The 27,628-nt window shown below is 39.0% G+C and overlaps 1 protein-coding gene across 2 annotated transcripts; it reads left to right on the top strand.

Moving 5' to 3' along the window:
- Positions 1–71: 71 nt before the first annotated feature.
- Positions 72–27,284, top strand: SLC18B1 (solute carrier family 18 member B1). 2 transcript variants are annotated; one of them, XM_019732747.2, is made up of 14 exons: positions 72–296; positions 1,844–1,983; positions 8,192–8,287; positions 8,626–8,699; positions 9,963–10,110; positions 13,166–13,322; positions 17,510–17,646; positions 19,594–19,695; positions 20,999–21,090; positions 23,050–23,145; positions 25,329–25,403; positions 26,074–26,167; positions 26,265–26,317; positions 26,540–27,284. In XM_019732747.2, the coding sequence occupies exons 1-14, from the start codon at positions 254–256 to the stop codon at positions 26,610–26,612; spliced, it is 1,380 nt and encodes a 459-aa protein (XP_019588306.2). In that variant the 5' UTR covers positions 72–253; the 3' UTR covers positions 26,613–27,284. The 2 variants fall into 2 exon arrangements, with proteins under 2 accessions (XP_019588306.2, XP_074189701.1); XM_074333600.1 differs by lacking the exons at positions 72–296; positions 1,844–1,983 and adding an exon at positions 7,867–7,993 and having other exon boundaries at positions 26,540–26,752.
- Positions 27,285–27,628: the final 344 nt, after the last annotated feature.

The raw sequence follows: 27,628 nt of genomic DNA, 5'->3' as shown, positions 1-27,628 counted from the left end.
GGTGAATGTTGATAATAACCTGTGTCTTTAAAAAAGAAAAAAAAAGGCCCCGCCCCTTCTGTCCAAGCGCCAAGGAGTCCTTGGAGGCTGCCAGGAGCCTCCCGCAGGCAGAGCGCTGCCAGCCGGTAACTGCGGGTGCGGGCCCGGCTGAGTACTCTCCTCCTGCTTATCTGCTTGTCCTCCCGCTGGAGGTCGAGTCCCAGGGCGAGAACTTGGACCCGCGAGGTGCGTCGCCGGAGTCCGCGCTGTGCTCATGGACGTGGCAGGGGACCCCGAGGGCCCACGCCCCCCAGGAGGTAACCGAGAGCGGCACTGCCAGACGCGCCTCTTTGGCTTGGGTCCTGTGCCTTTATCGACGATTGAATTAGCTTTAGCTTGGTTTGTTTCCAAGGCGTTGGAAAAGACGGGGGCCTGGCCGTGGGGTTCCGGTCAACGTTTCTTTCCTCTCTGAAAGGGGTGAAGTATGGAACTAGGGATCTGTAGCTCCACGTTTAAGTACTGTGTGTTTAAGAGTGCATTCAAATAATATGCCGTCAGACAGCATTGCATTTTGAGTCCTCACTGTAGTCCCACCCTTTTTAACTCTCTTGTTTCCTTCCTCATCTACTGCACATTTTTACAAAGATTCTTAAGACGTCCTCATGTGCACAGATTTTTCTGCAATGACAAACTGAAAAATAGAGCGACCCATGTTTTTGTTTCTTAAATTTCTTTTTTCTCCAAACCATTTCGTTAAAAAATGGCTGATAGATTTGCTGGATACTTGAAACTGAGTAATCGACCTGGTGTCTTAAAGTTTAGCCCTGGGAATGAGTATTAAATTAATCGATGAAAGATCAATCATTTGCGTAAAAAAATATATATTGATTTACGGATTTGTGGGACTTGTATTTTCAGGAGCATGCCATTGTATTAATTTGTCAATTGAATGCTTTAGTTTGTTTTCTCCTACTTACACTTCTTTCAACTTCCGTACTGCCCTAAAATGCTTAAACAGCTAACATGACACGCTTAAAACATTGAGGCTGCAACGTGGGGTGTCATGTGGGGTCTCAGCTCCGCTCCCCACATAAGAACCCAGGACATGGTGAGGACAAAAGGAACACCCACAGAGCAATAGGTAGGGGAGCCATACCACTATAGTCTCCCTGGTGGCTGGGTTGGAGACACAGGAAGCAAACATCCACCTGCACCCCAACAAGGGGTCTTCCTGCACCAGTCTCGCTTGCTAGCTCAGCCACCATCTTCTTGCTAGCCCCCCATTTTCTGCTAGCATAGCCTCGGCAGTTATATTAATGCCTAATGGCTCACTGGTTACAGCTGACAGCCAACTAGCCACAGCTGATGGCCATCCAATCACAGCTGATGACCATTTACTACCTGAGCCAGCACCTTTCCACGTGAGGCCGAGAGCCTGGAGACTGCGCTCCTGGCTCTGTCCCCACAGAGGCCTTGCAGCACATGAAGCTACCGATAGTAACGGGAGAAACTACATTATGCTTCAATGAGCATTACCCTTTGGAGACCACCCTGTTCCCCCATTCTTCTTGAACGAATGTATTAAACGTGAAAGAAATAAGCCTTATAGTGGACGGAAAACAGATTAGATGGTTTGATAAATTCTGCACTGAAATTCTAACGGAATATGTAAATGAAAATGATGTTTTCAAAATTGCAGTGATGTATCAGAATTGTTATGATCAAATGTGCTATATTGAAAATAGCCTTAGGTTCTGCAAATGTTATTTTTAGAGTGTATCGTCTGTGCACAGAAGTAACATTTATGTACTTCAATCAGTAGTTCGAATTACATACTGGTAATTGTAGTGTGTTTGCATTTAAGGTGATGGCCCTCCAGGAAGTGCAAGAGAGACACCCAGCCGGCTTTCCAGAGAACAGCTTTTTGTATTGATATCCGCAGGTTCCCTTAACTTAGGTTCTATGATGTCCTATTCTATCCTTGGACCCTTTTTCCCCAAGGAGGTGAGACTTTTTTTATAACCTCATGAACTCTTAATTTTAAAAAAGCCTTTTGAGTTATTTTGTTCTAAAATATAGAAAATGTAAAGATCTGCATATAGTAAAGATGATGTATAAAACTTTAGCAAACAGAAGACTTCTTAAAGAATATTTGATACCAGAAAAAGAAAATTCAGCCAGAAAAAACATCATCTTGGTATGTAATTCACCTAAATATGATTGACCTTCTGAGGATTACTTTGCTTACCATGGAGTTTGATTAATTTTTATTTGGCTTCTGCAATTGAGAAAAAGGAGGCTGCACTGAGTAATTGAGATTTTAATGTTACTGCAAAAGATCTATGTTAAGACAGTCACTCTGTTTCCTGGAGTTTGGTTTATTAATATTTTGGAATTAAGAAGCCATGGTCCACTAAATTCCCTTTTCTGATTTGAATTTTCTTGTGGAATCTAGAGGCTATGTTTGTGCCAAGGATTATTTTTGACTGGCTCCTTCTAGTCATAGTCTTTTATATGGTGTTAGGGTCTATAGATAATGGCACAGGCTTAAAGGGAATAAATGACATCTAGAGAATCTGCTGGGAATCTGGATGTTGATAGGATACAGTATGAAAGGAATGGTGCTGGCTTGGCTGAGTGGAAATAATATGCCTATGGGTTTTATACTTCGTGTTCTTTGCAAAGTCTCAACTCAATGCACTGGCCCCTCTCAGTCCTCTGCTTTGATCACATGAAGTCTTCCATTCTGTGTGTGACAAAAGGGAATAACAGTGGCTTTTCTGCTAAAGAACAATCCGACTCTGCACCCACGCGCTGCTGTTTAGTTTTCCATGTACTTTCCCACATACCCGTATTTAGCTACTCCATAGCATAGGCAGAGCAGTGAAAATCTTAACCATGCTTCAAATGAAGAAACTGACTCAGAAGTTGAGTGAGTGGCCCAATCCAATTCTGTTCACTGAATGGGAGTGGAAGGTTAACGACGTCCCACTCTAGAGTACGCTAAGCTGGGGATGCTAGGGCAGAAACAAGGTCAAGAACATGTCCCTCTCTTATCTGTCCATTGGGAGTGAAAAAATATGAAGAGGAAATTACACAGTATTTGGACATCCTTAAAGAAAAAGATGTCCAAAATGTTATGAGACTCTAAGAGGAAGGGTTAATTTTGCTGTGGTGGGGATGGGGGGGAAAAGAGAAGAAGGCATGGTACTGCAAGGGACTTCACAGGATAAATCAAAGGTGGGTGTTGAGAAATGGTAGTTCCTGTGGTGAACAAGAGGCAGTGGTGTTCTAGGAAACAGCTCGAGATAGTCACAGATTAGCACAGTTCTTGGCCAGCAGCAGACAACCTGGGGTGGAGTGAGGTCTGAAAGGAGGCAGAGGATCGAGGAGGCAGGTTGGAGTTAGAATGCAGGCATCCTTCAGTGCGTGGCAAAGGTTTATTCAGTGAGAAGTCATCAGAGATGTTTGAGCGAGACACAGGAGTCTGGCCAGATGTGTGGTTTTGGGAAAAAATGATGGGTGGGAGCCTATGGAATTAAGACAGAGGAGAACTGGTATATTTGCCAGCTCAGCTGGAACTCAGTCAGCACAACTAACTTTAGTTTCTTCTTAGTGGAATATAGACAAAAGAAAACCAGGCTGTGAGCTTGTGGTTTTTTGTTTGTTTGTTTGTTTGTTTGTTTGTTTTGTTTTTAAGTTTTTGATTGAGTTTTTTGCTCATAGGAGGGAAGGCTGAAGGAAAGAAGAATAGAGGCCTGGAAGAGAACATTCTGACTTTAAAAGGCGTAGATATGAAGAGTGGGCTCTTCCTTTTCATTTCTTACTAAAGCTGTTAAAATTGTCTTCTCCTGAGGACTGTCCTGTTTCCATCTACCATGGATGTAAGCTTGCAGGGGGTTGCTGTTGCAATTGGGAACTGTTCTGTCCCCACCTATGATGGATGTGAGTAGCTTATAGCCTGCAGGTGCAGCGGGAGCCAGGGGATCAGAGCCAAGTGGTTAATGTTTAAGCTCGCTCCTGCCAGCTTCCAAGCCTGTTAACTCTTCACTTGTCTCATCACATCTTAATTGACTCCTTTGAGGTACCTGTTTTAGTTTGCTAGGATTGTCATGACAGAGTACCACATACTAGGTGTCATAAACAACAGAAATGTACGGTCTCACAATTCTGGAGGCTAGCTGTCCGGAGCAAGGTGTCGGCTCCTCCTGAGGCCTCTAAGGGAAGGTTCAGTTCCAGGCCTCTCTCCTTGGTTTGTTGGTAGCTGAGTGCTCCCTGTGTCTCTTCATGTGGTCTTTCCTCTATGCATATCTCTGTGTCCAAACTTCCCCTTTTTATAAAGACACAAATTATTTTGGGTTAGATCCTACCTACTGACCTAATTTCAACTTGACTGTGAAAGGCTCTCTCCTCAAATAAGGTCACATTCTGAGGTACTGGGAGTTAGGACTTCAACATGTGAAGTTGGAGGAACACAATTCAACTCATAACACTACCTGACCTTTGTATAGTAGAAATATCGACTTCATGCTCCAGCCTACATAGAGCACAGCCTTTGGCAAGGATGCCATTAAAGATATCTTTTATCATGAATTCTCTCTTGTCTGCATACCATTATCTCATGTGGTTATTAGTCACGGTTGGGGAACGGCTAATTCTGGATCCCATAGAATTATGGACTTAAATCTTGCCCAAGTAATTACTGCTGTAGGTTCAACCTCTCCACTCTCTCCCGCCACCAGGTGCTTAAAGAGTGCATATCAGGGGGGACTTCCTGGAGTAAGGGGGCCCTTCCTAAAGTTGAGCTGAGAATAAGAGTTCACCTATCCAGTTTCCTGTGGTATAATGTAATGAGAAATAGGGTTTATTTAAAGAGACACAGTCTGACATGAAATGAACATTTTTGAAGAAGACAAAGATTGAATGATGATTGTAACATTACGTGGGAATCAATGGTATAAATTTTTAACTTAAAATTGTCGTTAGGGAGAAAAGGTAAAGAAATGGGATTATGGCTGTCGTAGAGAATGGATTTTAAAGGGTGTAGAAGCGTTTGTGCGTGCACATGCTTTTCTATATTAAGAGTAAAGTTATTTGCCAAAGAGCTGGAGCTCTGGTGAAAGGATGACTCTAAATTGGATCTTCCAATCATAAATATTCTCTCCTGGCTCCTGGTACAATGCCTCACACATAGAAGATGCTCAATAAACGAGCACTGATAGCCTAAGAAGATAGAGAATTGTGTAGCTCAGGCTTTACACTTCACGGTATTCCAAGCTGCTCATCCGACCTTAAAGAAATTAAACTCATATTTTAACTCCTTAAGTGGCTATAGCTAGAAACTGATGCAAGGATTCACATTTCCAGGGTTTTAAAAAGTTCTCCAAATCTTCTGTTTGTATACATGAATTCGGTTGTACGTCACAACTAATAGTAGCATTTGGAGCTCAAAAGAAGTAGATTTAGAATAAATACTCTATCATCTGTAGCAAATTTAGGAACGCACTGATAGAATAGGCTATCGACATTAAGATATAATTGATGGGTAGGTGTTTGGGGAAAATGTAGAATGCTGGTGACAGAGGGAAGTATATTTTATCTGCATGGATGATGTCAGGAAAGAAAACTTTGGCTTCTCTAAACTGCCAGGTAGTTGGTATTAATATCAGAAACAGTACCAGGAACCAAGGGCAGAGACCCATATATTTTCTATTACCTCACAGATAACATAAAGTATGTCAAGATCAGCTTTTTGCTCAATTCCGTGGGTGAAATAAAGCCCAAATTTCCTCAGCTAAGATTTTTTTGCTTTTGTTTATACTCTCTCATGCTCTCTAATTCTGACTTTTTGCCCTTCAAAGCCAATAGTCCTTTTTTAGGGATTTGGGGGATTTATTGACGTATAATTAATATACAAAAATTTGCACACATTTAATATAGCCATCTTAATGAGTTTGGACATACACATACACCTGTGATATCATCACCGCAATCAAGATATTAAACATATCCACCACCTACAAAAATTCCCTTGCATTCTTTTGTGGGTTTCTTTTTTCTTCTTTCTTTTCCTTCCTCCCTCCCCCCCCCTTTTTTTGTGTGGTAACAATACAACATGAGCTCATCTTGCTTAACAGAAATTTCATATCCAATGAGCAATAATTCCCCCACTACCCCCTCCCTGAAGCTCCTGATAACCACCATTTTATTCTCTGCTTCTGAGTCTATTTTAGGTATATATCACATAAGTGGAATCATGTAGTATTTGTTCTGTGTCTGGCCTATTTCACTTAACACAATTTCCTCAAGGGTCATCCATGTTGTTGCAAATACCAGGATTTCCTTCTTTTTTCAAGCTGAGTAATGTTTCAATGGATGTATATTATCGCGTCCAGCACTACACGAGCTGTGGGAAGCGAGAAGGGCGGCGCAGGGCTAAGAAAAGACAGTAGCCAAGATTAGAGTGCAAGCGGGGACAAGGGTCTCAAGCCTCAAGGACTGAGCCCCAAATCGGGCCAATGTGTAGTTTTTATTGGTAAACTTCTAAAGAGGTGAAAGATTGTTAATCTCAAGATCTGTGTGTTAGTAGCCTGCTGGCTGTCTTTCCAAAAGTTCCCATTGTGTTCCAGCTTGTACTTTGCCTTCACACACGCACATCTCCAAGGAATCGTTTGAAGGGGAGGGACCAATATAATCCCATCGGATCTCAGTTTGCTGAGACTTCCCCGAGCTTTTCTGATATCTCTCCATTGGGCCTCAGTTTGCCAAGGCACTCCCTTGTGAAATCCTGGGAAAAGTGTGGGGGAACAAACGGTTTGGCAGCTGTAAGGCAACAGTATATGCTACATTTTCTTTATCCATTTATCTGTCAGTCGAAATCCGGGTTTTTCTATATCTTAGCTATTGTGAATAATGCTGTAGTGAACATGGGGCTGTAAATATCTCTTTGAGACACTGCTTTCAATTCTTAGCAGATGGATTGATTGCTGGATTATGTGGTAGTTCTATTTTTAATGTTTTGAGGACCCTTCTAACTTTTCCATAATGGTTGCACCAGTCTGCATTCCCAACAACAGGGTATACGGGTTCCAATTTCTTCACAACCTCACTAACACTTTTTATCTCTTGTTTATTCAGTAATAACCATCCTAACAGGTGTTAGATGATATCTTACTGTGATTTTAACCTGCATTTTCCTGATGATTATTGACCTTGAGCACCTTTCCATATACCTGATGGCCATTTGTGTGTCTTCTTTAGAGAAATGACTATTCAAGTCCTTTACCCATTTTTCAATCAGGTTCTTTGGTTTTTTTGTTATTCAGTTATAGGAGATTTTTATATTTTGAATATTAACCCCTTATCTAATAGATGGTTTGCAAATATTTTCTCCCATTGTGTAGATTGCCTTTTCACTCTGTTGGTTGTTTCCTTTGCTATAAAGAAGCTTTTTAGTTTATCTTGTCCCATTTCTCTACTTTTGATTTTGTTGTCTGTACTTTTGGTGTCAAATCTAGAAATCATTGCCAAGACCAATGTCGAGAAGTACCTTCCCTGTTTTTAGTTTGAGGAGTTCAGTGGTTTCAAGTCTTATGTTTAAGTCTTTAATTTGTTTTGAGTTGATTTTGTGAATGCTGTAAGACAGGGGTCCAATTTCATTCTTTTTTTTATATGGATATCTAGTTTTTTTCAATACCATTTCTTAAAGAGGCTGCATTTTGCCCATTGTGTGTCCTTAGCACTTTTGGGAAAAATCAATTGACCATATGTGTGTGGGTTTATTTCTGGGCTCTCTATTCTGTTCCATTAATCTGTCTGTAGTTATGCCAGTGCCATACTGTTTTAATTACTACAGGTTGGTAATTTTTTTTTATTAATTTCAGGTGTACAAAACAACATAATGATTAGACATTTATACACCTCACATGTAATTTATTTTTGAAATCAGGAAGAGTGATGCCCCTAACTTTGTTGTTTCTCAAGATCATAAAGCTAACAATTCTTTATAAACATGGTGAGTGTATTATTTGCATGTCAAAGACTAGGTTTAGTACAGTTTCCCTTCTTCTGTCTGTTTATTTTAGAATAATTTTTGAAATTGCTACACAGATAAATGTTACAAGATGATGATGCGCTGATCTAATATCTCCATTTTTCCACATTGATGCTAATTTGTCTTTCAAATACGGTTTTCTTTTCCATTTCTTTAAAGGCTGAAAAGAAAAAAGCCAGCAATACAGTTATCGGTATGATCTTTGGATGTTATGCTTTGTCTCAATTGCTGGCATCTTTGGTATTTGGAAAATGTGTAAGTATTAAAGTTCATACGTACATTTTAATTTAAAAAAATTATGTAATGAGTTATTCTACTTTATTACGCTAGAATTTATAATGATACAGAAATAACCACCATTATTTGTATGAATTGTGCCATTGTTGACAGTTCTATTCTTAGGGTTAATTGATTTTTAACTTTTCATATTTGTAAGGAATACATGTTTTTATTCTATTAAAGAATTATCATTATAGTAACTGTTCATATTTTCCTCAAATTATATATTTTCTGATACAATGGATTTGTTTATTTCAGTATTACTTGTAGCAATCATCAGTTTACCATTTTTCTTTGTGATTTCTTTATTATAGCTTGTACATATTGGAGCAAAATTTATGTTTGTAGCAGGACTGTTTGTCTCAGGAGGAGTTACGATTCTCTTTGGGTAAGCCATGTTCTGATATGTCTATGTCTAGAAGCTTTATAATTTGTCTTCAGTTTAAAATGTTAATGGATTCTTTACGTCTGTCAGTACCACTGATTTTTGAGTGCCTGGCATGTGACTAACAGTGAAGGGAGTTGGGTGATGTAGGAAATAGGACGAGTGACACTGATCTTAAGAAAAGAGTCCTTTAGGGAATCACCGATAAGCTGGCCACTGAATCTATTCCTTAGGGCTCCTGTGACTGTGAGTGATGGAAACTTAACTCGCATTTCTGAATCACAGAAATTTTTTGGCTTAAGAAAGAGAATTTCTTACCTAGAGAATTAGCTGAAGAACATCAGGAAACATATGTTAAGATAATGTCCTCAGAAGTCTTTCTCAAGTTCATGGTTCTGTTTTCCTTTTCTTATGCTTTGTTCTGGGATAAACTCCCCTTGTGGTGGCAAGGTGGCCCCAGCAGGTCCCATCTAAGAATGCCATTTTCCTAAGGCTTCTGTAGATTCACAGAATGGAGTCCCACTGGCCTGATCTTTGTTGATGACCCATCCCTGCATCAAGGTCACTGTAGCCAGGGGAAGAGAATGCTGTGATTGGCCAGGCCTCAGTCACGTGCTCACTTCTAAGCATGGGAGCAGAATGGTTTCCCCTACTGCTACTTCAAAAAAAATGGACAGTAAGTGGCAGAGGCAAATTAGCTATGACAATTCTTAAACTTAGTGTCCTTAAACCAGCAGCACAGTGGCAAATCATATGGAAGAGCTTATGCAAGTTCTTGGGAAACAGAGGAGTGATAAGAGTTTGATAAGGTTATGATGAAGTAAACACAGGAAAACCTTCCTATCAAAGTAAATGTTTTTAAAACTGTGTGTGTGTGTGTGTGGGGGGGTCTTCTGTTTTCTGCATTCAGTCTTTTTTTTGAGGGTTTGAGCCCCATGGCGGGGTACAGGGGGGATATTGGTTTTTGTCAGAGTGATTCTACCTACATATTTCAAAAGGCCTATTTAGTATTATTTAAGGTATCAATTATGTCAGCAGAAAAGGGCAACTAAGTTGTCATTATGCCTCAAATTATTACTAAAAAAAATATTGTTTTTCCTACTCAAAGTATATAACAAAGCAACTTTAAAAAAATTCATATTCTAAAGAGATTTATTCTAATAACTATGGATGAGGTTCTACTCTATTCAGTGAGTACAGTTAAAAGGAAAAAAAAAATAAAAACCAACCTGGCATTTAAAAATTATCTTATTTATTCTCTTTTAGTTTATTGGACCAAGTTCCAGAAGGACCAATATTTATTGCTATGTGTTTTCTGGTGAGAGTAGCAGATGCAATAAGCTTTGCTGCAGGAATAACTGCATCTTTTGCTATCCTCGCAAAGACTTTTCCAAATAATGTGGGCACGGTATTGGTACGTAGTTTATAATTTTTTCCTATTTTCCTTTTAATGTGTGCTAAAATATTTTTTTTACCTTCCAAGTTAAAGCCGGGGTCCATTTTACTAGCCCCACTTTTTTCTGCAATCTGTGTTTGTTACCTTTTGCTCTAATTTGTACTTCCAGCACCAGGCTGTCAAAAATTGTACCATTAGTCTTACATAGGTCTCTTCCTGGGCTTAGAATCCCCTGATGGGCAGTTTAATAGGTAAATGTGGTCCAAGCCAAATATTCTGTATACGACTTTTTTTTTTTTTTAATCTCTCTAGTAGTATTTTGCTCTGTAGTAGTATTTTGTTCTCTCTGTAGCCTAGATTGGGGGGTCTGCAGCCTGAAGCTCTCCTATACTTTAGAAAAGAGCTATCTTTAATGGCCAAACACTTGATTTATACTAGAGTCCTTCCTCCACTTTCCCCAGACTCATGGAAGGGATCTTAAGAGATCAGCTTGAAGTCCATAGCTTCTTCTGTGTTGTCTGTCTGAGGAGCATCCTCTTTTGCCATAAAAACCCAGACCCTGGTAGCATGGTATTGATGTACATTCTCATATATTGCCTCGGTGCCTAGGCCTGTGGTGTTAGTGATATGCCAAATTCCTGTCCCAGCTCTTGGCTGCTGCCTCCCTGACAACCGGCAGGCGCTCCCATAGCTCTCTACTTGGACCTGTGCATCCCTGAAGGACCCGGGTCTGCACAGCGGACCAAATGTCACCTCAGAGCATATAATTGTCCTCTAGACCTTGGGTCTAATCAGCTTAGTTCCAAGGACTCCCTCATTTACCCATATTAATACTATATTTTGGAACTTTTGACTATCAAATAATTATTTGCTATGTAGACAGATAATATTCCAACTTTTTATTAAGCCTATACATACAGAGGTGCCAAAAAATGTATACACATTTTAAGAAACGAAAAAACTATTAAAATTGTAATATTCAATGTATACCGATAACAGAAGATGAATACAAGTCACGTTTGATTTCTGCAGTTACAGGAGGTGCTCAAAGTGGTTACCATCAGCGTAATTTTAATAGCTTTTTTTTCCTTTCTTAAAATGTGTATACATGTTTTTGGCACCCTGTGTATATAGGTTCATTTTAGGTTCTTTAGCCATTTGGTGTGCACTGGTGGCCATTGTGACAGGTATACTGTTTACATTTCCCAGAAATATACTTCTCAAGAAGGGTTCAGAAGACTTCTCTGTAAAACAAGGTTTTGTGGCTAAACATGTTCGGAGTGTACATATGCTGTCCAGTTCACATTAGTGAGTTAAGGCTCTGAGAAATTCTATTGTAGAGATACTTTATTTAATGTTCCAAAACTCAATTTGACTATAGAACCAGTTTTGACTCTTAAAAAACTTGTGTTCTGTGGAACATTCTGGAAAGTGCTGCTATGAAATTCCTGTGATGATGATCTAAACTATGATCCAACAGTCCAAGGGATTTTCTGACCAGCAGGGGAAACCAGTATTGGCATACCAAGTTTCTGTATAAAACTGCAGCCAAAAGATAACATACCTAACATGGCAGTTTGTCTGGATGACCTTGTCACGATTAAATGTAGAATTCCTATGTTCTTTACGAAACATTGAACGTTAATTAATAGACTACTTTTGTGTCTCCTGTGAGGTCTAAGGATATAAGGTTGCAAGTCACAGTTTTTTTGTTTAAAGCTCCCAGAGTGATTTAAAATGGTGCAACTTTTGTAAGAGTTCTGTAACAGCGAACTTTTTTCATAGCACTGTTTTGTTTATCTTAACTTGAACAAAAAAAGAGTTTTACATGATACAAAATTCAAAAGTTACAAAAGAAAATATAGGGTACAGTGAATATATTCTATATGTTACCATTCCTCAGCCTTCATAGACACCTGTTGTCCAGGCACCCAGTCCAGCATTACTCTTCCAGAAGGCAGCAGATATTACAGTTTTCTTCCAAAGGGATTCCATGTATTAATGTACACACATGTACCTACGTACACACACACATACATATACACACACTGAAAGACAGCATGATTCCCTACATTTTCTTTACATTAATGGTAGCATACTCTCTCCACTGTTCAGTCTTGCTGATTACACTAACGATGGAATCATCTTGGAGATCATCCTGTACCTAAATATGAAAAGTTTCTTACTTTGCTTCTCTTTAATGGCTGTATAGTACTTCACTGTATGGCTATAACCTACTTTACGTACGTTGATGAATATTTAGATTGTTTACATCCTTTGCTATTGCAAATAGTGCTTCAGACATAAGCTTGTACATACGCGTATACCATATCACATCTTTATGTCTATCCCTATAATCTCCCGGAAGTGGCATTCTTGGTCAGAGAATGTGTGCATTTACAGTCATCAATTTGCCAAATTGCCCTCCAATATTCACTCACCAGCAACGCACAAGAGTGCTTCTTTTCTCACATTCTTGGCAGCATAAAGAGTTTGATGGGTGATAGGTGAATCTTGGTATCTTATGCTTTACATGTTAATTTTGTTTAAAAGTGAGGGTGAGCTTCTTTTTATATGCCTAAGAGCTTTGTATTTTGTTTTATGTGTCAACAGTCTATTTATAGCATTTGCCCATTTCCCTATTAAGTTTTTCTTTTTTTTTTCCACATTGATAAAATATATCTCTTGATATATTTGGGAAATTAGTCCTTTATCACTGTTTTTTCTCTATTCTTCATTTGTCTTTTGATGTGTTTTGCCATTCATTGTTTTTCCTGTTTTCATGTAATCAGATTTATCAATCTTTTCTTTTGTGTTTTCTGAGTTTTTGTGTCATAATTAGAAAACCTTCCCCACCATAGGAATTAAAAAATGAAAAACTCCCGTATTTTATTTTTTTAGTACTTATAGGATTTCAATATGTATGTTTAAATTTTGGGTCTGTCTTGGCAAGTGTGTGTGTGTGTAAATTGTGAGATGCATAGAATTGTTTTCAGATAGTGCCCATTAAATTTTTATTTGTTAATTTTTCAAACAAAATATATTAACTCAGCTCTCTTTTCCCCATTTTTAGGGAAGTCTTGAGATATTTTCTGGACTAGGACTCGTGCTAGGGCCTCCTCTAGGTGGCTTGTTGTATCAATCCTTTGGCTATGAGGTGCCTTTTATTCTCCTGGGAGGCATAACTTTGCTGATGGTACCACTCAACATGTGTATTCTACCTAATTATGGTAAGACCACATTTATTATTCATTTTAAGGTTCTTAAATTTAAGTATTTGTATGCCTTTGTTGGAGACCAATTTAACATATACTCATTTTTATTTTACATAATCAATAATAGATTTGAAGAGCACTGTGAAAGAACTGATTCTCTTTTTAGAAACGTTGCTATAGATGTTTATATGTAATTAGTTTATATGAATTTCTATGTATCATAAATTCTTTCTGACCTTTAGACTAGCAAATATTTCATTTCTGATCATAAAACGTCACCAAATGCAGTGCCAACTGGACGTAATCTTGGATTTAGTTAAATATTCGGAATGACAAGTTACCATGCACCACACATGGCACCAACCTTCTTGCAAGGTTATCAAAGACAGGAGAGCAAAGTTGCACCTTCCTTCCCAGAGGCCCTTGCAGCTCTCTGTGTGACACACCCGAGGTGCAAGGACACAGGGCCACATCAGGCAGTAATGAGAGTCATCCTGGCTTCAAAGCTTCATGCCCCATAGACGTTAACCTATCCTGTAACAACTCCATGGGTATAGCTGCCAGGGTCTCCACGAAGGACATCCGGGGTGCAAGTCAGCACGCTCAGGGATGCACAAATACCCCATCCGGTGTTTGTGGTTTGTTTGTAGTTCCTTCTGTACAGATGAAATTTACCAGGTCAGGGTCATTTTTATTATGAGCAAGATGGCCTAGTAACGTGCTTGGCATTTTACCCTTATCAGATTACTAGGGGAACAGAGCTAGAGAGTTCGCTGGAGACGAGAGAGCTAGAGATGGTTGCTACAGGTGCACCATCACCCTGAAACACAGCGGTGCCTGTCCTCTTTCTAACACCCGTAACACCTTAACAAGGACCGTTTCCATAGTCCTGCATTCTGGGCGGTGCTCAGACTTGGTTCAAACATGAGCACTTGGCTGATGACTAAGAAACTAACCCCAGGTCAGATTTTCATGCAGCAGGGGAAAGAGTTTTGTGAACGCGCTTTACCACACCATTTAAGGAAAAAAGATTTTGATTACTAACAGTAGGACATGGTATTTAGAACATCTGTGATTAGGTGCTGGGCTGGTCCCAACATCTGTTATCCCGGAGTCCTGGCCTGCTCTTCTTATTTCCTCCCTTTACCTCCACAGATTGGTATATTTTGCAGCCCCCTCTAATTGCCATCAGCCTAGTTGCTTGGTACTTATTTCTCTTCATTTCTGTTATTCCCCAATTAAAATTTCCCTGCATCTTCACTGAACTTAACAAAGTCCCAGCTAACTGTATTTTTTTTATGAACAAAATGGTTTGACAAACTTGCCGTTTATGTACAGAAAGATCCTAGTGAGATTGAATGGAAAAAACTGGTGTAAAAATATCTAAGATTGATCATGTTAAAGCTGTAAATACTGATCTAAATGTTGCCATTAAGGAGTGCTTTTTAAAATTATTGTTTAGGAGGGCTTGTAAGTAGAAGATAGAAAATTAAATCCTTTATTTTGATGATATTGGCAGAATTTTGTGTTCTACTCCACTGCTTTACCTCCTTCTAGACCCATGCACAGTGTGGCTTTAGCTTTGGGTAGCTATGTCAGCTTTGGTTCCGCCCTCTCCCTCATCCTTTATATCTGCTCTCCAAGTCCCCTTTTCTGTACTGCTCTAAAGAAATGTTTTTAAAGCACAGTCATGGACGTTAATCCTCTTATTAAAAATCCCTACATTTATAAAATGTGAGCTTTTTTCCTGAAAGCCATTAAGCGCTGTTGTTAGATTTTAGCAGAGGAGTCACATGAGCTGGAATATTTCCCCCTCCAACTATGTAACTCGTACATATCCTTCAAAACTTCATTTGTATTACCTCTTTTGGGAAATTTTTCTGAATGTTCTCAATCATTGGACTAAATGCTGAGTAAGTTGTGCTGCAGTGCTCAGTATTTTTCCTGCCCCCCTTACACCCGAGGGATACCCCACATCCTTCCCCACTCCCCATCTCTACTAGTAGCTTATTTGGCAGGCATTACCAACCATGGAGCCACATCCCTCTTAGAAGAGTATATCAGATTGGGGGAGCAGAGAGAGTACCTGAGTAGCTTGGAAAAGCGCCCCAGGCGATTCTGCCATGTGTCTCTTGAAGCAGATATCACCCTAAGTTTTTATTACTTGAGCTTTTTCAACAGCTTAATTAAATTCAGTATGTTTGTTTTCATGGACATTTTTATGTATTATTTTGATAACTCCTTTTTCCACTTTGGATTTAGAGAAGGGGAACATTTATGCCATAATACCTTGTCTTACACCATAAATCCATAATACCTTTTATATGCCCAATAAACGTAAGTGATTAAAGTTGATCTTTTGTATCTTATATCTTAAAGGGGACTAATAAACATCTTTAACATATAATGCAAAGTCCACCCCCGCCTCCCTGGTGGCACTACCCCACTGCGCCACACGGTGGTGTCTGTTCTCTTCCTAAGTCCCATTACACGCTGCTGTTCCTGTAGTGGACCGTCCTGAGCTGTGCTGTGATTTGGTTTACGGTTGAAGATTTGACTGAAAATCAAGAAACGAACACCACGGTTTCCCTTTATCCCTTGTATCCTGACAAAGCCTAAATACAGCACTTAAAATAGTTGAACCACTCTTTGTGCTTTTTTTGTACTTTGCTCCATACTGGATCATTATTCAACTGGAATTTACTGGTAATAAACCATGGTGGGTACTAGAGAAGAAATGGGGATATAGGCGAGCTGATCTTGACTCGCAAAGAGCTTCCTCGTCCAAACTCTGCTAATATCACCTCTGGCCTGGATCGCGGCGACAGGCTCTTGTCTCCATTCTCCACCAGGCCACAGAGAGGTCCCTTTAAACCCCAGACCTGAACTCATTCCTGTGTGAAATCCTTAGTGATTGCTCAGGTTTCTTAGCATAGTTCAGAAAGTCCTGCATAATCTGATCAGTATGCTGTTCTGCAGTCTGATCTCCCCCATTACATAGGTGTCTCTACCCCAAGCTCCATCCTCCAGCTTTGCTTCTCTACCTTCACTCCCTCAAACACAATAGTTTTTCCTCACTTCTTGGAATGTGCCATTCCTGGAACCATATGCCTGGATTATTCTTTCTTTCTCCTTTATTTGCCTATGTCAAACTCATCTTTTAGGCACCCACTTAGATATCACTTTTGGAAAGCCTTTTCTCCTATACAGCGTTTCTTGTTGTTTTTTGTTTTGTTTTGTTTTTAATGGAAACGCTTATGTGCTCCAATAGGTACCTTCCTGGCTCTCTCCACGTTTTACTGTAACTTCTCTATGAGGACAGGGTCTGGGGTTTGTTCTCCCCTGCATTTTGCATGGTACCTGGCTCAGCAAAGATTCTGTTCACTAAATTAATCGGAAAATAGGAAAGCCACTGAAAAATAGTAAACAATGTAAAATGAAATATAGTTCAGGTGCTAAAATATATGGTATAGACTTGAAGTTCAGCAGGAAACCAGAGAAAGATAAAATGTGTGGAATAATTAGGGTCAGAGCCAGAATTTACAGAGTGTGTAGAATTTGAAAAACTAGCAGGGGAAAAGAAAGGAGTCCTAGGCTATGACTGGAGGCCTGGAAACAGCCATGCCTGGTGCTGGGAACAGTGAAGAAGCTGGGGGAATAGTGGGAAGGTAGTTTGGTGCTCAACTGACCTTCAATGCTAAGTGTAATTCACATGATTCAGTAGCACCACTTTCAATCCAGTGTTTTCTTTGCCGGCAGGAAAAAAAAATCGTCCCGTGTTCTTTGACTAACTGAGGTTCCTCTTCAGCACTCATTCATTGTTCCTTGATAAAGCTTCTGGCTTTTTCCGTGCACCAAATTAAACTACATGTTCTCTATTCCGCCTGGGGAAGGTCTCACTTGCTTCTGGATTATAACCTATAACCTAAGACCTCTTCTTCTCCTCACACTCAGATTCTGGTTGATTTCTTTGAATGTGAGACATTATTTTTTAAGAAAACTGAATATGGCCTCTAGGTTTGAATAACTGATATGCAAATATAAGTAATATACAATTTTAGGCACTCTCAGAGGTGCAGTTATTTTGAGTACCAGACAAAGATGGCCTTACTAATTTTAATTTTCAAAACAGGTTAAATGATAAAGTTAAGTGATTTTAATTACTCTAATTTTTTTTTTTTTTTTTTCATTTTTGCCGGAAGAGTCTAATCCAGGTAACCCCTCATTCTGGAAACTCATCACTCTCCCCAAGGTTGCCCTTATCTCCTTTGTCATCAACTCGCTCAGCGCTTGTTTTGGCTTCCTTGATCCTACCCTGTCTCTTTTTGTTTTGGAGAAGGTAAGTCACTTGATTGCTAAAGAGCTCTGCATTGTTAAAGGTGGACATAATTACTTGCTCCTGGGCCATGCTTTGTGAACAGTTCTCTGAGTGGCTGGGAGAAGGGGGCTGAATGGGAACAGCACACTGAGGTAGCCTGTACCTTCATCTGTGATGTCCCTATAACTAGGAATCTGATTCAGTAAAAATGAAAGAAACTTTTCACTAAGTGGCCCCACCGTTGGTCTTCTTCTTTCCAAGGCCAAACTCAAGTCATCATATGTCTGGCTTGTGTATCATCCCGGATGCTTAATAAGAACACTTTTCCTCTATTTGTTTTCATTCCAGTGGGGAGTTTGGGATACTCATTGGCTCATTTAATGGAAGGTATCCTTCTTTTCTACCAGATCCCCTCTGAGTCCACTTACTTTTTAGGCTATTGCATATAACTGAATGACTATGGACTATATTGGTCTGGGATGGGAGAGAGGAACCAAGAACTTCTCCATTGTTTAGAGCTGAAAAATAAATACTGAATTCTAAAAGTTTGATGTCATAGAAAATTGTTCTTAGATATTTTTGAAAAAGATTAGTGATAATGCAATAAAGTGTATTACCAAGGCTGGTTGTTAATTATATTGGAGAATTAATGTGTGTCTATAAAGGCAGAAATTTGTCGATTGCGGCCCACACTGACTTTATGTGAGGCACTGGAATTGAAAAAGCACAGTTACCAGAAACACAATTCCTTGAAGTCACTAAAGACAGTTTGGGGTATGTGAACTACTCAAAAAGATAAGCTTAATCTGGGGGACTGTAATTTTAATGCCCGGCCCAAGGTTTAGAGAATAATAGACTATCATGCTAAAGCAGTGAGCATCTAGGAGGTAACACACAAGAAAAACATGTGTGTGGTGACACATTTACATCAACAATGTGTATCTTTAAAAGTCGTTTTTCTGTCCACGGGAAGTTGTGTCTAAACAATGGAAAAAAACTGTAATCAATCTCTGGTAAACCCAAGTCACTCATGTCTATCTCATAAGAAATCTTTAGAAATGTATTTTCCTATCACTTTTTTTATCTTGTTATTTTTCTTCTGACTTATCAGTTGTTTGAATTGATGGTTTGCTATGTAGTCATTGGTCACCCAGCCTTTTAGAGTAGGGAGAGTTCCGCCCTGCCTTCCTCGAGTTGTAACATCAAAAGAAGACATATCTGACGTTTGTATCTTGCTTGTGTCTTTAAAGGATTAATTTTGAGCATAAATTAGTATTTGTCATAAACTTGTTAAAATGTATACTGACTCATAAAGAAATCCCATGGCCTTAGTTAAGGAAATTAAGGAAAATGAGAACAACTCAGATATCAAAGGCATTTTTATCATCTTGATGGAGTGACAGTATCAGAGTTATGTGGTAGCTAACTGTTTCCAAAGCTTTTCACAATGTGTCATAGCATTGAATTCTTTGATTAGGGATTAATATCCCTTTGAGATGGATAGAACAGATAATGTCATCAGTGTTTTTTATACTAATGCATTCAATCTGTGGACAGTCAGTATTTACCCGCTTGCTTGTTAGAAATGCATATTCTCAGGCCCAGTCCAGACTTTTGAATCAGAAATTCTAGGGCTAGTTTCCAAGAACCTCTTTTAACAAGTTCGCCAGGTATTTATGCACACAACAGTTTGCAAAGCACTGGTTTACAAGTAAAAAGCTGTGATTCATAGAAGCAAAATTATGTCAAACACTACAAAGCAAAAGATCTAGGACTTCTGACCTCTGGTTAGATTTTTTGTTTCCCTCATAGAGAAAAAGCAATCCATTTATAAAAGTAAGATAAAAAATTAGGAAGGATGCTGAGTGTAATTAGTAGACTCATGGTAGATAAGAATTGAAGAAATAGGAGACAGAAGATAGATACTTATTTTAAAAATGTAACTTTAATACAGAATTTCTTTTACAGTTTAATTTACCAGCTGGACATGTGGGACTGGTCTTCCTGGGTTTGGCGCTGTCCTATGCCATTTCTTCACCACTCTTTGGTCTACTAAGTGATAAAATGCCAGTATGTACACTTAATTTATATTTAAGAATGCTTTTGTATATTTAGGCCAGTGGTTTTTTCCGTTTGTACCTCTAGAACTCTAGAGGTCCATTGATTAAAATGGACATATCCACTTTTTTTAATTTCAGTTTTATTGAAATAGTGTTGACAAAATTGTAAGATATTTAAAGTGTACACCATGGTGATTTGAGATAGATATGCTATATCGTGAAAGGATTCCATCCATCTACTTAATTAACATATCCATCACCCCACCTATTTATCTTTTTTTTGGGGGGTGGTAAGAACATTTAAGTTCTAATTTATTCAATTTTTTGAGCTAACGGAGAGGTACTACTGTAGGTTCCAGTGACTTTCAACATGCCATCACCCTGAGCATATTCACCATTAATTGCTTCACCTGGGAAAAGCGGAATCTTGTGTTAAAACTGTTGAAAAACTACTGCATTAGACTTTCTAAAGGAAAAAGCTCTCTTGATGCAAAAAAAAAAAAAAAAAAAAAAGGTTGACTTTAATAAATAGGGCAGAGTCCAAAGGTGGTTAGGACTTGATCAAATTGAGAATTGAGATAATCTAGCTTTCTGTGAGAGGGAAAGGATCGGCCACGTCAGCATGCGTTGGCTGTTCCACAAGCTATCCTGACAGAAAAGCCCTTCAGTTCTCCTCTAACCAGGGCTACGCTGTCCAGTCCAGATGACTAGTATACAGAACTAGTACTGTTAGCCAAGTCCCAAGGTTCCATGGCTTTTGTGCTTATTTTTAGCATTTCTTTTCTTCGTTGCATTTGCATATGAATTTATCAAGACCTACATTACATGGAGATTACTAAATTACCCAGGTGACAAAAAGCAAGTGTCTTAAACAGTGTTTGGAACGTGGTTTTAAGACATAGTCTTATATAACTGAGCAGCCTGTGCACCTATAATTGTTAGCCTGCATCCTTGTAGTTTATAAGGAATAATTTGATTGGGTACTTTTTAATAATGTGAGTTTTCTAGGTGTTTTACCTACTCGTTCCTCAAAAGCAATGACTGCTTTTGAAATTGTTCTATTTGAAAGAGTTCGTCATGTGCAAACTCCTCAATGCACTCCCTTTCCAAGGACTCCTTTTGCAGTCCCTGTCTTGGAGGACATTGTCCTTGCTTTTGTTGTGTTTACCATCTACATATTTTAAATGTAAACATTTGTTTTCTTCAATGTATTTGGATTCTTTAAAGATCATGATTTATGTTCCTCAGGGATTTTTTTATATTCTTTGATTACAGAGGGTTCTAAGAGTTTCTTTTGTCCCTTTCTTTACCAGCATCTAAGAAAGTGGTTTCTGGTTTTGGGGAACTTAACCACAGCAGTGTGCTACATGCTGTTAGGACCTGCCCCAGTCTTGCACATTAAAAGGTAATTGTTTTTCTTCTGTATTTTTGACTGACTAGCATTAGGGATTTTTTTTTTTTTTTTTAAATTTTAGTGTCACACTGGTATGGCTTAGTATTTTGAGCCTTATTATTGAAGTAATTAATTTGATTTAGGATTATATTGAATTGTTTGTTAGATTGACGGTATTTTACCATATTACAAGTTAGCAGTGGTACAAGCAAACGGCAATGCATAAATCTGTATCAAATGAGAAATGTGCTTATTTTTTCCTTTGTGTTTCAATGGCACATTTGTTTGTACTTTATTTTTAAAACAGCAGTTGCCACCTGCCTGTAGTTGATAGTTCTTAGAAGATGTTTTGTTTTTACTATTCCTCTTCCTTACTTCTTGAAGCAGAGGACAATTTTTTTTTCTTTATCATCCTTAGCATGTAGTAGCTGCTCATTAAAGCTTGCTTAATATAATTTATTTGCTAAATAAAGTAAGCTTCTTAGACATTTTCAAGTACTTCTGGGATAAAGCACAATATGGAAAGAGAAAGGGTTTCAGAGTCCTTCAGATTTAGGTTTACATCCTGGCTTTGTCATTTACTAGATATGTGAACTTGGGTAAATCACATAATTTCCAAGAGCTTCAGGTTTTTTCCTTTTCTTCTTCTTTTTTTTAAAATCTACAAGAGAGAGTTGATAATAATACTGTTGAAATAACTTTCAGGGCCCAAGAAGCTGCTCCTGCCTGGGGGGCTACATCAGCCAAACAAACCTTAGATAACTTTTGTGTCCCTATAATACTGGCAGAGCAAATCCTCTGAAGTGGGGACTCAAGTCCTGGGCCAAGAAGGTTCTATGTTTCACATAGGAAAGAACTCAGACATGAACCAACAAAGAGTTTAAAGTGAAAGTCAGTTTATTTAACAGAGAGTAAGTAGGAAAGGAAAGGCCCCCCCCACAGAGTGGCGGTCTGTACTCACTAGTGAGAGAGAGACCCCCCTCCCGTTGGGGTAGGGTTTACGTGTGTTTCTTGTTTCCATGGAAAACTTGTGCGAGGTACAAGAAGAATAGGGGCAGGTTTACCTTTGCCCTTTGTAAGGTACAGCCTGTGGCTAGTGTGTAATAGGTTTAATTATAAGAATGGCCATTATAATGGAATCTCTTTACTGGGTAGCTTCGGCAGGTTTGTTCTGTGTGACTGATTCACGTCTGCCTGAACTCTCCTCCCAGTTCTTCTTTTGTAAACAAATAGTCCTCATGCCCCTTCCCTGTATTACCTGTAAATGCTGTCCTTGACCAGAAATGCAGTCTATCCAGTCAGCCAAACCCAAACACTAAGCCAGCCCTAGGCCTTCTCACCCCAGAGTTGGCAGTGTGGCCCCAGCCAATCAGATACATATTCTTTTCCTCTTCCTCATTTACTCTTTATCCTATGAAAATTTCCTGCCTTCCTCTCTATCTTGCAGTTCTCCAAAAGGAGATTGTCCACTTCACAGTGTTAAATAAAGTGTGTTTTTATCAGCTAAATTGTCTGCTTTAATCATTTTTTAAAATCACACAGATGCTGCAAGGATTCAGGGTAATGGACGTTCAGTAACTGGCATCGTGCCCGACATGATACACATGTTAGTGTCCTGTCACTTACCGTTGCCTTTCTATGCCATTTTTGAGTCAATTGAAGAAACATTAGCACTGGCATTGTCACCAATTTTGGAAGGATTGTGTATGGTGATAAAAAGGCAGGCTGACTCTAGGCATGTGCTATATGTGACCAAAGACATTGAGGTATCAGGATGAACTGACCCCACCCCAAATAGGAGGAACTCAAGGATGCTGTCACAGAATGAAATGGGATCAGATGGGAAATAAGGATGAGACTAGGCCTGGAACCTGTGAGAGGAACTTCTCTGAGCCTGCCTGCCCTCCGTAGTATGAAGCTTTGTGTCTCTTAAAATGCTAATTTTTTTTTTCCTCCAAAACTCTTTTTCAGTCAGCTTTGGCTGTTGGTGCTGATATTAGTCATAAATGGCATCTCTGCTGGCATGAGCATAATTCCAACTTTTCCGGAGATTCTCAGTTGTGCATAGTAAGTCACTTTCATTGCTTGAAGAGCTGTATTTTGAATAGCAGTGAACATCACAGGCTTTCTTGAATTTCTCAGTTTTGTAGGATGTTGGATATTTTTTTCACAATACTAAATCTTCATGATTTCGTGTCACATACTATTGTGATATAAATAGTCTATGCAATAATGTAATGATATAAGTGATAATATAGAGTAGTATTAACACAGTAATAGGCAATATGGGTTGTGGATAGAGGCTTTGCTTGGTTTATGCCTCTGTACAGATACACTTTTAAAAAGCCAAAGCAAAATAGAAAAGCATCAGCATTGTTTCTGTCCCATGGAGGAAGACCATGCAAGAGCATAGAGTGACCAGGTAAAATGAGTCTAGAACCAACTCCAATGAGTGGGGTTTCCATACCACCAGGCCATTCTCTCACCAGCCAGATGTACTACAATTCAACTCAGTTCTGACACTGTCAACCCAGAGATACCATCAGATTTTACAGGTTAGGGGCTCAGTCCCACAAGACTGTCCCCACAAGTCCAACTTATCACCTGTACTCCTGACCAACTGGCTAAATCAGAGGTTTCCATGACCCCTTGCTTGGGTTTGATTAATTTGCTAGAGGAGCTCACGGAAGTTAGGAAACCAGTTTACTCATTAGAATACAGTTTATTACAAAGGACAATAAAGGGTAAGAATGAACAACCACATGAAGACATACTTGGGGTGAGGCCCTGAACAAAGGAGCCTCTGTCTCCATGGAGTTTGGGGCCCTGCACAGTGGTTTGTGTAAGCATTCTGGTTCACCAACCAGGACCCTGTTTTTGGGTTTTTATGGAGGCTTCATTACATAGGCATGATTAATTAAATTAGTGGCCATTGGTATTTGACTCAACCTCCAGCCGGGACTCCCCACTCCCAGGAAGTGGGCAGTGTGGGGAAGGGTGTGTGTGTGTGTGTGTGTGTGTGCTGAAAGTTCCAATCCTCTAATAACGGCTCTCCTGGCCAATAGCTCCCATCCTTAGGTGTGTTAAAGGAGAATGAAAGCGTTCTTATATCATCGCAGGAAGGCATTCCAGAATGTAGAAGTAAGCCATGTGAACACAGCCAAACAAGCAGAGAATTTATCAAAAGAAAGAAAGAGAATACACTCCCAAAATGATGGGCATGGGCAGACCAGGAAAACTGGCAACTGCACCGAAGAACAAAGAAATTTAGGATTATTCGAATGAGGACACAAAATATTCAGGGATAGTGTTGCAGGCATTCCCAGAGCGGGTCTTTGCTGATCACTCCTTCCTGTGGGGACCTGGGATTCCCTTGTTTTTATTTGGCCCTGTTGGAACTGGCATGATGACACGGGGTGGAGGTTTTTCCACACAGGGGCTAGAGATTTTTCCCTGCCCACAATACTAATAGTATTATACTCTATTACAATGAGCTGTAGCTGCACCTTTTCTTAAAAATGACCTTATCTCCTCCTCTATTCTTCCCTTCCTCCCTCTTTTTCCCAGCATACCCTGTTCTTTCTGCCTATGGTAACAGGTGTTTTCCAAAAGTCACCTCATTAATGTAACAAAAGACTTTTATTGCTTTCATCAGTTAGGAAATGTCAAGGGTTTTAGGGGCTCTGTGCCAGAAATGGAAACTAAGACCAAATGTATTTTTCTTATTATAAATCATAATATCACCCCAGGCGTTTGTCACTTGGCCATTGGTCTTTTGTTTAATGGGCATAGTGATGAAGAACACAAAATAAACTGGAGGAAGTTCATTTCAAAGTGAACTTTAAGGAGAATATTTGTAATTAGGCTGTGTCAATTCAACAACTCTCACAGAAATAAGGGACTATCCCTGTATTTCCTGAAAGTTGCTCATTGTTCTCTTTATATGTTCTTCTCATTTTAAGAATTTCTTTGTAAATCATATATTTTTCTGAGCATTTAGTGCAGATGGGTTGTGCTTCTTGATATCATTTCTTATATATGCAGTAAAATTGTTTTTAGAAAACCATGAAGTAAACATCGGTATGAAAATTACTTCAAATTAGATTAGCTTTTAATCTTAGGAATGGAGTGTTCTTGCTATTGGTTTTGTCCAGATTATCCCTGGTTTACCTTAAATCTGTGATACATAACTCTTTTCTTTCACGCAGGTTTCCCTTTTAATCACAGATACCTCTTATCTCTCTTTGCAGTGAAAATGGATTTGAAGAAGGATTAAGTACACTGGCGCTGGTGTCAGGTCTGTTCAGTGCAATGTGGTCAGTTGGGTGAGTAGCCATCACATTCCATTCACACCTGTAAGATGGAACAGATTTTACAGATGAAGAAGTTGAGACACTGAGACAGATGAGTTGCCTGAAGGCGCATAATTCATTTCAGGCAAAACCAGTCTTAACCTACACCTTCTGACTCCGAGATCATTGATTACACCAGCAGTTTTACCATCTAATCAAACTCGCCCCATATACTCTGTCGTATAACAATGGTAGTTTTAAGTTCCTTTATCAGCATATCTCAGTTTTTAAAAAGTATACCTTTGTTTACTGATTTTTCACTTTCTGCTATACCAGTGGTAACGGTATGCTGACAATGTAGATACCCATAAATACTCGTATGTACTGACTTGTTATTTTTCATACAAATACTGAGAAGAGTAGAGAGAATAATATAAAGATCCTTTTGAATGCTTATCATCTTGTCGTATAATGCACCCACTTTTTAAAAGCTGTTACAATTTTCTAGTTGTTTAAAAACTTAAGCATCGTCATTATCAGGTTAGGTTGAATGATTTTCTTATACCCAATGCTATGTCCAAGAATTGCCATTTTTCTTTATAGTTCCAAATTATTGAAGACCAATGACTGAGAGATCATGCAGCCTTTAGGAAGGAACTCTTTTTTTGCACTACTTAGTACCCTTTCCTCTTTTCATTCTTAGTGCTATTGTAGGACCAACGCTGGGTGGATTTCTGTATGAGAAAATTGGTTTTGAATGGGCAGCAGCTATACAAGGTCTGTGGGCGCTGACAAGTGTGAGTAATCAGTCTTTTATGTTTATTTTCCTTACGCTTGTAGAAAAATGTGACTTGGAGAATTGACACTAACCAGTACCTTTAATTGTGTTAAAAGGGATTAATGATGGGCTTGTTTTATCTGCTGGAGTACTCAAGGAGAAGAAGAAGGTATGGTCAACTCTTGAGCTTTTCTCTTCCTTTAAAAGATGGCCTGTGGGAATGAAAAAGAAGTACCATTTACCTCCATTCTTCCAGTCATCAGATTTCTGGGCACTCTGAGCCTCAGGACTTGGTGGACACATTTAAAGAGATAGTTGGGTAGAGATGTAGGTACTGAGTTTTTTTAAGGTGAGAAATGTTGAGGTTCTTCTTTTCTTCCCTTCCATGTAGGGTGAAAGTTCCAAATACCCTTGGCACAGAGGCGGAACGAACTGCTCTCTTGTCTGATGAAATCAAGCCTTGAGTATCTGGGATTGATACAAGGTTTGGAGATGGAGGTGCCTTACCTTGAACATTAAAGTGGCAAAGTGAAAAGTTTTCTTAACTTTGTGCACAGAATTCCATGAACCCTATACCAGCATCCTGGAAGTGTCCACATGTTTTTGGATGATCTGTGTTGTGCCACATTCACTATTGCCCTTCAAATCTGGCTTGCAGGACAAGCCAGATTAGAAGCATTAAGTTCAGAAGAGTAGTTGAAAATCAGAAAAAGTTTGTGTTTTTAAGTGACCAAACTGAGCCTTAAGATGTTATTGACTCTGGGTCTGCTGTTTCCTCTGTTTACTTTCCGTTCTAAATGCACTGATTCTGTGAATGTACCTTTTTATATTAACAGGGTAAGAAATTATATGCTTAAGGGAAATAATTGATATGGTTAAAATAATATAAAGATGATTCAGTATATACAATAACTATAAATTCAGTTTGTAAAATATATGCCTTATCTGTGTCCTGAGATTTTCTTGTTGAAAGGCAAAATTCCCACCTACCATGTAAGAACTATCATTTCCTGGCCTTCAGCTCTTCTAAAAATTTTGTTTGTATGGAAGGTACAAGAATAACATTACTTGAGACTTCCATTTTTTGTAACATGCTTTCAATTATGATCTGGATTTATAAACAGTGCTTGGTATAACATTGTTCATTTCCCTTAATGTCTCTGTGACAGTTCTACATTTGTTTGTTTTTTGTTTGTTTTTTTTAAACATATTCCTATTAGCATCCATTCCTAGAACAGGTGACCTCATAGGAGTGCTTGTTATATGATAGGGAAAGGGTTTCTCCGACTTCCTGTAAAATCCATGCTGTTGTTTAAAGTGAGAGAATTTCTGTTGTGCAACTTGCATACCTCCTGATCCATTTTTGTGGTGTAGTAGACACATTTACCTTTAAAAAAAAAAATAGAAGACATGGTTTTATCTATTTACGTATTCAAAAATATTTATTGAAAGCCTTCTCTGAACTGACACTGTGGTAGGT

This window comes from Rhinolophus sinicus, linkage group LG05, assembly GCF_036562045.2.
Source record: "Rhinolophus sinicus isolate RSC01 linkage group LG05, ASM3656204v1, whole genome shotgun sequence".
Classification (NCBI taxonomy): domain Eukaryota; kingdom Metazoa; phylum Chordata; class Mammalia; order Chiroptera; family Rhinolophidae; genus Rhinolophus; species Rhinolophus sinicus.
This window is presented reverse-complemented; position numbering and strand designations above follow the sequence as displayed.